The 12,910-nt window shown below is 42.8% G+C and overlaps 1 protein-coding gene across 1 annotated transcript in view; it reads left to right on the forward strand.

Annotated features, from left to right (window-relative positions):
- The window catches only part of BRCA1 (BRCA1 DNA repair associated), a 72,951-nt gene that overhangs the window by 28,797 nt on the left and 31,244 nt on the right, over positions 1-12,910 (forward strand). The window contains exons 9-12 of the mRNA XM_066364066.1: positions 334-407; positions 2,988-6,341; positions 7,504-7,592; positions 10,714-10,885. Of these exons, the coding sequence (XP_066220163.1) occupies positions 334-407; positions 2,988-6,341; positions 7,504-7,592; positions 10,714-10,885 (3,689 nt within the window). The remainder of the gene's footprint in view (positions 1-333; positions 408-2,987; positions 6,342-7,503; positions 7,593-10,713; positions 10,886-12,910) is intronic.

Below are 12,910 nucleotides of genomic sequence, written 5' to 3' on the forward strand. Positions count from 1 at the left end.
ACTTTTAAGTTTTGTGGGAGTTTCTTTCCTTTTTTGCTTTACTGTCTTTTGGTTATTGTTTGTATTTAAATGGACTGTCATTTAAATTTTGGTTCTCATTTGCATGTCCATAAACAATGTTCTACTCTCCAAAGACAGACTGTGTGTCAGTCTTTGGTCCTTCCATTTTGACTAGCAGTTATTAAAGGAGAGAGCAGATTTCCAAAAGTGTATCAGATTGATCAGCTTACTTCCATCCTACCTAAAGAAGCTAAAATACTTTATCTCACTTACTTGACCACTCTGAGCATGTAACTAGTGTTTCTCATGAAGATATTTGTCTTTTCCCTGCAGTGTAGGAGATGAATTGTTACAAGTCACCCCTCAAGAAGCCATGGCTGAAGCCAGTTTGAATTCTGCAAAAAAGGGTAATGGCAAGTCTTCCCAACGTATAAGGCACTAAAGAGAAAATGGGGCCCTGGCCGGGTTGCTCAGTGGGTAGAGCGTCATCTAGGCACGTCAAAGTTGCGGGTTCACTTTCTAGTCAGAGCATGTACAAGAAGCAATCAGGCCCTGGCCGGTTGGCTCAGTGGTAGAGCATCGGCCTGGCGTGCGGGGGACCCGGGTTCAATTCCCGGCCAAGGCACATAGGAGAAGCGCCCATTTGCTTCTCCACTCCCCCCTTCCTCTCTGTCTCTCTCTTCCCCTCCCGCAGCCAAGGCTCCATTGGAGCAAAGATGGCCCAGGCGCTGCGGATGGCTCCTTGGCCTCTGCCCCAGGCGCTAGAGTGGCTCTGGTCGCGGCAGAGCATCGCCCCCTGGTGGGCGTGCCGGGTGGATCCCAGTCGGGCGCATGCAGGAGTCTGTCTGACTGTCTCTCCCCGTTTCCAGCTTCAGAAAAATACAAAAAAAAAAAGAAGCAATCAGTGAGCACACGACTAAATGAAAGAGAAAGTTGATGAGTTGATACTTCTCTCTTTCCCTCCCCCCTACCCCCACCCCTCCTTTTCTCCCTCCCATCATCGTTCTCTCTCAAATCAATAGGAAAATTTTTTTTGGAAAGAAAGAGAATGGGTGGATACAGCATTGTAATTAGATTATTCTGAAGACCATTTGGGACATTTATAATTCGCAACACCTCTTGGCAGAGTTAGGCTATCATCCTTTCTCAGATATTGTGGTACAACCTGATCTATTTCAATGCCACTAGACTGATGTGCTTATAATAGTACCCTATGTAATTGATTGTTGCCTTTTACTTTAAATTTATTGTTTATATTTCATCTTTTGCATATTGGTATTTTTTAAAGCTTCTTTTTTACAAGCATTTTAATTTTATTTATTTATTTTGTGACCGAGAGAGTCAGAGAGAGGGACAGACAGGAAGGTAGAGAGATGAGAAGCATCAATTCCTCGTTGTAGTACCCTAGTTGTTCGTAGATTCCTTTCTCATATGTACCTTGACACAGGGGGCTACAGCAGACTGAGTGACCCTTTGCTCAAGCCAGCAACCTTGGGCTCAAGCTGGTGAGCCTTGCTCAAACCAGATGAACTTGCGCTCAAGCTGGCGACCTTGGGGTCTTAAACCTGGGTCCTCCGCATCCCAGTCCGACACTCTATCCACTGCGCCACCACCCAGTCAGGCTGTATACTGTTATTTGAATATAGGTAGTATGAGTCTGAAGAGGGAACAGAGAGCACAGTAATATGTCAGATGCCCAAAATCATTAAGACTTTTATTTTAAAAAATTTTTTTTCTAGAGAGGAGAAGCATCAATTCATAGTTGTGGCACTTTAGTTCATTGATTGCTTCTCATATGTGCCTTGACCAGGGGACTCCAGCTGAGCCAGCGATCCCTTGCTCAAGTCAGTGACCATGGGGTCATGTTGCCACGATCAAGCTGGTGAGCCTGCGCTCAAACCAGTGACTTTGGGGTTTCGAACCTGGGACCTCAGTGTCCCAGGTCAACACTCTATCCACTGTGCTACCACTGGTCAGGCCAAAGTCTGCTTTTAACTCACTGGTACAGGTTAGGGAAATAGCTGTGGTTTATGAGTAGAGAGAATTCTGAAATAAAGATTTTAATTATCTTGAGTGTAACTAATGAGAATCTAGATAGATAAAAGGAATTACATGAAAGAGTATGAGCTACACCTTTAGTATACTTGGTTGTTTAAAAGGATAGTTTCTCTAAAAATAGCCAGTTGTTTAATTTCCACCCTAAGCTGTATTAAATATATGGCGGGTTTTCTTTTTTTGTTGTTATTTTCCCCCAAAGTTAGAAGGGAGAAGGCAGTCAGATAGACTCCCACATGTACCTGACTGGGATCCACCTGGCATGCCTACCAGTGGGCAATGCTCTGCCCATCTGGGGCATTGCTTCATTGTGCCTGAAGCCATTCTAGCTCCTGAGGCGGAGGCCATGGAGGTGTCCTCAGCCCCCGGGCCAACTTGGCTCCAATGGGGCCTTGGCTGCGGGAGGGGAAGAGAGAGATAGAGAAGAGGGGGAGGGGGGAGGGGGGAGAAGCAGATAGTCTCTTCTCCCGTGTATCCTGACTGTGAATCGAACCTGGGACTTCCATATGCTGGGCCGATGCTCTATCACTGAGCCAACTGGCCAGGACCTTGTTGTGTTTTTTTAAAGTGAGCAGAGAGGAAATAGTGAGACAAACTCTTGCATGCACTCTGACCAAGATCCACCAGCAACCCCGTCTGGTGCCAGTGCTTGAATACCAAGCTGTTTTTAGCACCTGAGGATAATGCACTCCAACAGAACTATTCTCAGTACATGGGCCACGCTTGAACCAATCGAGCCACTGGCTATAGAAGAGGAAGAGAGAGAGAAGCAGATGGTTGCTTCTCCTGTGTGCCCTGACCAGAAATTAAACCCAGGACATCCATAAGCCAGGTAGACAATCTGTCCACTGAGCCACCAGCCAGGGCCTAAGTATATATATTTTTCGTGATAATTCAGTTGTTAATCACCTGTTGTTTTTGTATACTTTCAGCTGCTTGTGAGTTTTCTGAAGACATACCAAATACTGAACATCATCAATCCAGTAATATAGATTTGACCACCACTGAGAAACATCCAGGAAAGTATCAGGGTATTTCTGTTTCAAACTTGCATGTGGAGCCATGTAGCACAAATATTCATGCCAGCGCATTACAGCATGAGAACAGCAGTTTACTACTCACTAAAGACAGAATGAATGTAGAAAAGCTTGAATTCTGTAATAAAAGCAAGCAGCCTGGCTTAGCTAGGAGCCAGCAGAGCAGATGGGCTGAAAGTAAAGAAACATGTAATGATAGGCAGACTCCCACCATAGAGAAAAGGGTAGTTGTAAATGCTGATCCCCTGAACGAGAGAAAAGAACCTCCATGCTCTGATCATCTTAGAGATTCCCAAGATATTCCTTGGATAACAAGGAATAGTAGTATACAGAAAGTTAATGAGTGGTTTTCTAGACGTGATAAAATACTAACTTCTGATGAATCACATCATGGGAGTTCTGAATCAAATATGGAAGCAACTGCTACAATAGAAGTTCCAAATGAAGTAGATGGATATTCTGGTTCTCCAGAGAAAATAGTCTTAATGGCCAGTGATCCTCATGGTACTTTAATATGTGAAAGTGAAAGAGCCCACTCCAAACCATTAGAAAGTAATATTGAAGATAAAATATTTGGGAAAACCTATCAGAGGAAGGCAAGCCTCCCTAAATTAAGCCACATAACTGAAAATCTAATTAGAGGAGCATCTGTTATAGAACCTCAGATAGCACAAGATCGTCCCCTCACAAATAAACCAAAGTCTAAAAGGAGAACTACATCAGGCCTTCATCCTGAGGATTTTATCAAGAAGGTAAATTTGGCAGTTGTTCAAAAGACTCCTGAAAAGATAATTGAGGGAACTGACCAAACAGAACAAAATGGTGATGTGAGTGTTACTAATAATGGTCATGAGGTTGAAACAAAAGGTGATTATGTTCAGAAAGAGAAAAATGCTAATCCAGCAGAATCATTGGAAAAAGACTCTGCTTTCAGAAGTAAAGCTGAACCTATAAGCAGCAGCATAAGCAATATGGAACTAGAATTAAATATCCACAGTTCAAAAGCACCTAAGAAGAATAGGCTGAGGAGGAAGCCTTCTACCAAACATATTTATGCACTTGAACTAGTAGTCAATAGAAATCCAAGCCCACCTAATCATCCTGAACTACAAATTGATAGTTGTTCTAGCGGTGAAGAAGTGAAGAAAAAGAATTTGGACCAGATACCAGTCAGGCACAGCAAAGAGCTTCAACTCCTGGAAGGTGAAGAACCTGCCGCTGGAGCCAAGCAGAGTAACAAGTCAGAGGAACAAACAAACAAAAGATTTGCCAGTGATGCTTTTCCAGAACTAAATTTAAAAAACATACCTGGTTTTTTTACTGATAGTTCAAGTTCTAATACACTTCAAGAGTCTGTCGATCCTAACCTTCAAAGAAAAGAAACAGAAGAGAACCTAGGAACAATTCAAGTGTCTAATAGAACCAAAGACCTCAAAGACCTGATATTAAGTGAAGGAAGAAGTTTGCAAACTGGGAGTTCTGTGGAGAGTAACAATATTTTATTGGTACCTGAAACTGATTATGATACTCAGTGTAGTATTTCATTGCTGGAACCTGACACCCCAGGAAGGGCAAAACAGGCACCAAATCAACGTGCAGGTGTGCGTGCAGCAATTGAAAACCCCAAGGAACTTAGCCATGGTTGTTCTAAAGATACTAGAAGTGACACAGAGGGCTTTAAGGATCTATTGAGTTGTGAAGTTAACCAGACTCAGGAGACATGCATAGAAATGGAAGAGAGTGAACTTGATACACAGTATTTACAGAATACATTCAAGGTTTCAAAGCGTCAGTCATTTGCTCTGTTTTCAAATACAGGAAACACAGGAAAGAAATGTGCGACTGTCTATACTCCCTCAAGGTCCTTAAGGAAACAAAGTCCAAAAGCCACTCCTGGATGTGGACACAAAGAAGAAAATCAGGGAGAGAAAGAATATAAAATCAAACATGTACAGGCAGTTCACACCACTGCAGGATTTCCTGCTGTGTGTGAGAAAGACAAAAAGCTGGGAGAATATGCCAAATATGATATAGAAGGTATCTCTAGGCTTTGTCAGTCATCTCAGTTCAGAGGCAATGAAACTGAACTCCCTCCTGAAAATAAACACAAAATTTCACAAAACCTCAATCACATGCCATCTATCTCTCCCATCAGGTCATCTTTTAAAACTGTAAATAAGGAAAACTTGTCAAAGTTTGAGGAATATTTGGTATCACCTGAAAGAGCAATGGGAAATGAGAACATCATTCAAAGTACAGTGAGCACAATTAGCCAAAATAACATTAGAGAAAGAACTGTTAAAGGAGACAGCTCAAGCAGTACTAATGAAGTAGGCTCTAGTATCAGTGAAGTAGGATCCAGTGGTGAAAACATTCAAGCAGAACCAAATCGAAAAAGAGGATCAAAATTAAGTGCTAGTCTCAGAATAGGTCTCATGCAGCCCGAAGTCTATAAGCCAAGGCTTTCTATAAGTAATTGTAAACAACCTGAAATAAAAAGGCAAGGAGAAAGTGAAGTAGTAGTTCAGGCTGTTAATGCATGTCAAATTTCAGATAACCTAGAACAACCTGTGGGAAGTAGTCCTGGTTCTCAGGTTTGTTCTGCTACACCAGATGACCTGTTAGATGACAGCAAAATAAAGGAGAATAGCAGCTTTGCTGAAAGTGGCATTAAAGAAAGATCTGCTATTTTTAGCAAAAGTGTCCAGAAAGAACTCAGAAGGAGCCCTAGCCCCTTAGGGGTCCATATACGTCACCAAAGAAGATCCAGGAAATTAGAGTCCTCAGAAGAGGACATGTCTAGTGAGGACGAAGAGCTTCCTTGCTTCCAACACTTATTATTTGGTAAAGTAACCAGTATACCTTCTCCATCTACCAGACATAATGCTGCTTCCACAGAGAGTCTGTCTAAGAAAACAGATGAGAACTTAGGATCATTAAAGAGTAGCTTGAATAACTTCAGTAGCCAAGTAATGTTGGCCAAGGCACCCCAGGAAGCTCACCTTAGTGAGGAAGTGAGATGTTCTGGTAGCTTATTTTCCTCACAATGCAGTGCATCAGAAGGTTTGACCACTAATACAAACACCTCAGATCCTTTCTTGATGCTTATTCCTCCTTCCAAACAACTGAGACATGAGTCTGAAAACGAGGAAGTTCTGAGTGACAAAGAATTGGTTTCAGACGATGATGAAAAGGAAACTGGCCTAGAAGAGGATAATCTAGAAGAGCAGAGTGTGGATTCAAATTTAGGTATTGGAACCATCTATTCTACAGAAATAACCTAAATGTTTACACCTTTGCGGGAGCACATTTTAAACGTTTCTAAGTACAGTTAAAATAACTGCTTCTTCAGCCCTAGCTGGTTTGCTCAGTGGTAGAGCATCAGCCAGGATGTGGAAGTTCTGGGGTTCAATTCCCAGCCAGGGCACACAGGAGAGGTGCCCATCTGCTTCTCCACCCTTCCCTCTCTCCACTCTTATCTCTCTCTTCCCCTCCTGCAGCCAAGCCTCCATTGGAGCAAAGTTGGCCCGGGCGCTAAGGATGGCTCCATGGCCTCCACCTTAGGCGCTAGAGTGGCTCTGGATACAACAGAGCAATAGCCCAGATGGGCAGAGCATTGCCCCCTAGTGGGCATGCCGGGTGGAACCTGGTCGGGTGCATGCGGGAGTCTGTCTCTCTGCCTTCCCACTTCTCACTTTTGGAAAATACAAAAAAAAAAAAAGTAACTGCTTCTTAAACTTGAAGCATGTTCCTCCTGAGGTACTTTTCTTTGAAAGTCCATCTCGGCCCTGGCCGGTTGGCTCAGCGGTAGAGCGTCGGCCTAGCGTGCGGAGGACCCGGGTTCGATGCCCGGCCAGGGCACACAGGAGAAGCGCCCATTTGCTTCTCCACCCCTCCGCCGCACTTTCCTCTCTGTCTCTCTCTTCCCCTCCCGCAGCCAAGGCTCCATTGGAGCAAAGATGGCCCGGGCGCTGGGGATGGTTCTGTGGCCTCTGCCTCAGGCGCTAGAGTGGCTCTGGTCGCAACATGGCAACGCCCAGGATGGGCAGATTATCGCCCCCTGGTGGGCAGAGCGTAGCCCCTGGTGGGCGTGCCGGGTGGATCCCGGTCGGGCGCATGCGGGAGTCTGACTGTCTCTCCCCGTTTCCAGCTTCAGAAAAATGAAAAAAAAAAAAAAAAAGAAAGTCCATCTCTATTTGAATGAGATTTAATGCCCCAATTGTTGGCAGACTTGTATCTGGTTTTCGTTATGATTTCTAGAAGGAATCAAGGTGTCCCAAAACAAAGAGTGTAATCATTTTGTGTGATATGAAAGTGATATTTGTCATGCCAATGGGAAGAAACAGATACAACAAATTGTAGTTTTTGATGTCTGTTTTTACATCTGAATCTATTTTTATTACCATTTAAGATGAAGCAGCATCTGATTATGAGAGTGAAAGAAGCCTCTTTGAAGATTGTTCAGGGCTGTCCTCTCAGAGTGAAATTTTAAGCACTCAGGTAAAAAGGATGTGTGGATGTGTGTGCATGGTATCTTTTACATTCAGTAGTATGCATCTCATTCTTACATTTGCTTATATCATCCCTTAAAATTAGTGATATAATAGTTGTGTTTGGTATCTTGTCTCCTCAGATTAAGTTGTAATCACCTAGGTAGAATCATGCATAAACTCATGCTACCTTTGATTTCATACATTCGTACCACCGACCTCACTGCAGAACACTAAATACTAAATTTAATGAATAAGCTAAACCATCAAAACCCATTTGCCCTATAACAAAAACATATATGAAAGCAATACTGTATCAAAGGAGGGTCATGTATTATACTTTGGTATACTAATGCATTAGCAGTATAAATGAAATAGTGAGGGATCATCTGTCCCAATAGGAGGAGATGTATTGGTGAGGACTTCCAAAGGAGACATTCCAGCTGGGCCTTCAAAGATGAAGAGTTTTCCAGGTGGAAAGAGAAGGGAGGCAGCAATCAAAGCAAAGGCACAAAGGCATGAAATGCTCAGGAAGCACAAAGTTGTCCTGTGTGACTAGAAAATGGCATGGGGTGGTTTGGTGAAGAAATGAGATGAGACTATATGAAGGGCATATTAAATGCTGTACTTAGGAATTTGGATTTTATCCTGAGGGTTATAAGGAGTAATAATTGTGTAATTTTCAGAAAGCATTAACTTATTTGAGCAGTAGTATACCACCAAGGTCCCTATGGAAGAAAGAGGCATTGTAAACATGATTTAAGGAACTTCTAAAGTAATGTAGCTGTATTAAAAGTAGATAGCCTTAACAGGGAGTGGTGCAGTGGATAGACTTGACCTGGGATATTGAGGACCCAGATTCAAAACCCCAAGGTCACCGGGTTGAGCACGGGCTCGTCTGGCTTGAGTGTGGGCTTGCAGTCTTGAGTATGGGATCATAGACATGACCCTCTGGTCGCTGGCTTGACTAGAGTGCCACTCCTCCCATCAAGGCAAGTATGAGAAAGCAATCAATTAACAACTAAAGTGCCACAACTATGAGTTGATGCTTCTCATTTCTCTCCCTGTCTCTCTGTTGCTAAAGGAAAAAAAAAAAAAAAGAATTAGAATCAAGAAAACTTGGTAATCAATTTGGTTTTGGTCTCCCAAATGTATCTGGCCAGTTGCTTGCAGGGGAATTGTCCAAGTTAGAAAGTAATTCCTTTAGAAAAACCCAAAGGAAAATTAACTAATTCTCCCATTACTATTTTTTCTGATTTTCTAACCTATTTAATGGGCATGTAGAAATTAGATGTGATGGTTGTGACAGTAGTGTCCAGTATAGCTGAAACATACAGATATCTGTGGTTTCGTTCCAGATTTACTTAGGCAAGCCCTTTTTGACCATAATGGAACTATACTCACAAGCACCATGTGGTGGCAATGGTGCTGTTGCAGACATTGGCAGCAACATAGGGTATCACTGGAAGCCTTTGTGAAGCTGGGAATACATTTCCTGGTCATAAAAATCTGAAAACTGAACTTAGTGTAGCGGGAGAAAGTTGATGGCTAGTTTTTAGTGGAGGGCCAAGTCATTTTCAAGGATCAGAAGAAGAAATGGAGAGTGAAACAATCTATGTTCCCTGGAGTTTGCTGGCAACCATTGATGTTCCTTCTAAAAGTAATGAAAAGTAGCCTGACCTTTGGTGGCGCAGTGGATAAAGCGTCGACCTGAAAATGCTGAGGTCGCCGGTTCGAAACCCTGGGCTTGCCTGGTCAAGGCACAGGCACATATGGGAGTTGATGCTTCCAGCTCCTCCCCCTTCTCTCTCACTATCTCTCCTCTCTCTCTCTCTTTCTCCTCTCTAAAAATGAATAAATAAATAAATAAAAAATTTAAAAAATTAAAAAAAAAAAGTAATGAAAAGTATATTTTGTAACTCCTTAATTACCATATACTTTCCTTATCTAAAACCTTACTCTTAGCAGATTTCTTTTTGAAATGGAAAAATAAACATGAGCTCCATAAGCAAAAGAGAGTCCCTTATCTTAGAGTTGAAAACAATAAATGTCCTTACAGGCTTTCTTGGGGTTCCTTCTGTTGACTTCTTCCCTCTAACACGTTCTTCTCTGTGAAGTTCTTGGTACCATTTCCCCACCTCGAATGTCAGCACAATGCGGGCTATATCCCCAGCACCAGGACAGTCTGACATATAATGGATGAATGAACAAATAGATAATAGATAATTTAATGAATTAGTTCTTTGTTCTTTGTGTTAGTAACTAAATGTTCAGAGAATCCCAGAAAAAGAAATGTCCTCACAAGCCAGAAATCAGACATTTTCATATGGTCTAACCCAAGTCTCTTATGAGTCCCACAACACTAAATCTTTTTTTTTTTTTTTTTTTCCTGAAATTGGAAATGGGGAGGCAGACAGATTCCCGCATGCGCCCGACCGGGATCCACCCAGCATGCCCACCAGGGGGCAATGCTCTGTCCATCTGGGGCGTTGCTCCCTTTCAACCAGAGACATTCTGTCGCCTAAGGCAGAGGCCATAGAGCCTTCCCTAGTGCCCGGGCCAACTTTGCTCCAATGGAGCCTTGGCTGTGGGAGGGGAAGAGAGAGACAGAGGAAGGAGAAGGGGAGGAGTGGAGAAGCAGATAGGCGCTTCTCCTGTGTGCCCTGGCCAGGAATCGAACCCGGGACTCCTGCTCGCCAGGTGGACGCTCTACCATTGAGCAAACCGGCCAGGGCCTTTTTTTTTTTTTAACACTAAATCTTTGAAACAGCCTATGTAAAATGTTAACAGTCATACTCATTTTAAATATCAAAAGTATTTAAGCACCTTAATTACTTTTTCTGCTCCTGAGCTTTAAAAGAAAATAATCAACTTCAAAAGGACATCACAATAAAGCAATTCTATTTGGGAGAGTTTGAGCAATTTTTTTCCTCCTTTAACATCATTCTGAAATAATTTCATGAGCATTAATTGCATGAATATGGTTGGATTAAAAAGTGTTCAGCCAGAATTTGTAATTCCATAGTAGGTGATTTTAATTCCCATGCTTAAATTAATTGGTATGACATATTCTCACGTTCTGGCAAGTTTCTAAGAGTGTAACTTCTTGGTGTCATTTCTTGTGTTTGCAGCAGAGGGATACCATGCAAGATAATCTGATAAAGATCAAGCAGGAAATGGACCAACTGAAAGCTGTGTTGGAAGAGCAGGGGAGCCAGCCTTCTAACAAGTCCCCTTCCCTCATAGCTGATTCTTGTGCCTCTGAGGACCTACTTAATCTGGAACAAAACACATCAGAAGAAGGTTTGGTAATATTGACCAAATTCCCTTTAAGCAAAATGCTTCCCCTCCAGAAAAATGTGGACCTAGCTTGAACATTTTACGATCTTTGCTCAGCATATATTTGCTGAATCACTCCATAGGGAATTTAAAAAACTTATTTTTAATTGATTTTAGAGAGAAAGAGAGAAACATCTATTTGTTCTTCCACTTATTTATGCATTCAATGGTTGGTAACCTTGGTTTTTGAGACAGCGCTCTAAGCAACTGAGCTACCTGGCCAAGATTGCTCTGTGGGTAACTTTAGAGTCCTGGTTTTAGTCTCTGCTTACAACTCATCTACCATTCAGAGAGACCAAGACAGTAATTATCATTGTCTGACTGAGTTCCCACAATGAGGAGAGATTGTGGGGAACCCATAGCAAGCCAAGGTTCATGGGAAAGATTAGAAATAGGTAACCCCATCATTTTAGAAAGCTTATAAGGAACACTCAGCCTGACTGGTGGTGACACAATGGATTGAGCATCAACCTGGGACGCTGAGGTCCCAGGTTCAAAATCCCAATGTTGCTGGCTTGAGCAAGAGGTCACAGGCTCAGCTGGAGCCCCGTCAAGGCACGTGTGAGAAGCAATCAATGAAACACTAAAGTGATGCAACTACGATTTGATGCTTCTCTTTCTTCCTCTCTCTCTCTCTCTCAAAAAAAAAAAGCTTATAAAAAACACTCATATTCCTTATACCACATGTGTCAGATCACAAAGCTCTAGTCATGTGCTTTCTGGTTTATAGGAAGAGGTGCCCTTTACTTCAGAAACTGCATCTTGATCCACAGAAAATCCAATTATATAGCAGAGTCACAGGTGCTTTATCCCAACATTATAGTTATCAACAGGCTAGATGAATCTGAGGAGGCATTTGGAGTAACCAGGCAGGCAGAATTAATCATAGCTGACTTCCTATATAAGAAGTGAGCACTGAGCTGAGTGATAACATGGCATAAATGAAAGAAAGTAAGATGAAATTTAAGAGTATTTAGTTGGAAAGAGCATTATGAGAGACAGCAGATTGGGCAGGTTTTTAAATAGGGGGAAATATATAGCCAAGTAGATGAGATGTTAGGCACAGGGATGGGTTCCAGAGCGGGAGCTGATGCTTGTGAATAGGCAGGTGTGGTGAGCCCTCCCAGTGTTCTTCACTATTTTCTCAGTGATAGCTACCATCCAGCTAACCTCGTGTTCAAGTTGCTTCTCCATCTCTTTCTTCCCCAGTCCCACTCATGGCAAAGGGCCTTCCTTTGAATCTTTCTAGGAACTCAAGTCTGTGCTTATTTATTTATTTATTTTTATTTAAAGGTGTTATTTATTATTTTAGAGAAAGGATAGAGAAGGAGGAAGGCTGTGGGAGGAATGAGAAGGATCAACTTGAAATAATTGCTTCTCGTATGTGCCTTGACCCAACAAGCCCAGGGTTTTGAAGCAATGACCGCTGCATTCCAGGTCATCACTTTATCCAGTGTGCCACTATAGGTCAGGCTCAAATCTTTATTTTTAACCAAAAAAAAAAACCACAAAAAACTGCTTCTGCAGGTAGTTATTTTGTATCAGGTACTTTGTTATTTTTTCTCCTGAATTACCCATCCTTCATAAAACAAACATTAGTATTTATAAAGTTATGGCATGTTACAGAGGAAGTGATTTTCAGACACAGCTGAGCTTTTGTGTCCTGTGGATTATCCATTCCTGGAAGCATTTGTTAAAAATTCCTCCACTCCCGCCCTGGCTGGTTGGCTCAGCGGTAGAGCGTCGGCCTAGCGTGCAGAGGACCCGGGTTCGATTCCCGGCCAGGGCACACAGGAGAAGCGCCCATTTGCTTCTCCACCCCTCCGCCGCGCTTTCCTCTCTGTCTCTCTCTTCCCCTCCCGCAGCCAAGGCTCCATTGGAGCAAAGATGGCCCGGGCGCTGGGGATGGCTCTGTGGCCTCTGCCCCAGGCACTAGAGTGGCTCTGGTCGCAACATGGCGACGCCCAGGATGGGCAGAGCATCGCCCCC

Source organism: Saccopteryx leptura, chromosome 2 (genome assembly GCF_036850995.1).
Source record: "Saccopteryx leptura isolate mSacLep1 chromosome 2, mSacLep1_pri_phased_curated, whole genome shotgun sequence".
NCBI lineage: Eukaryota > Metazoa > Chordata > Mammalia > Chiroptera > Emballonuridae > Saccopteryx > Saccopteryx leptura.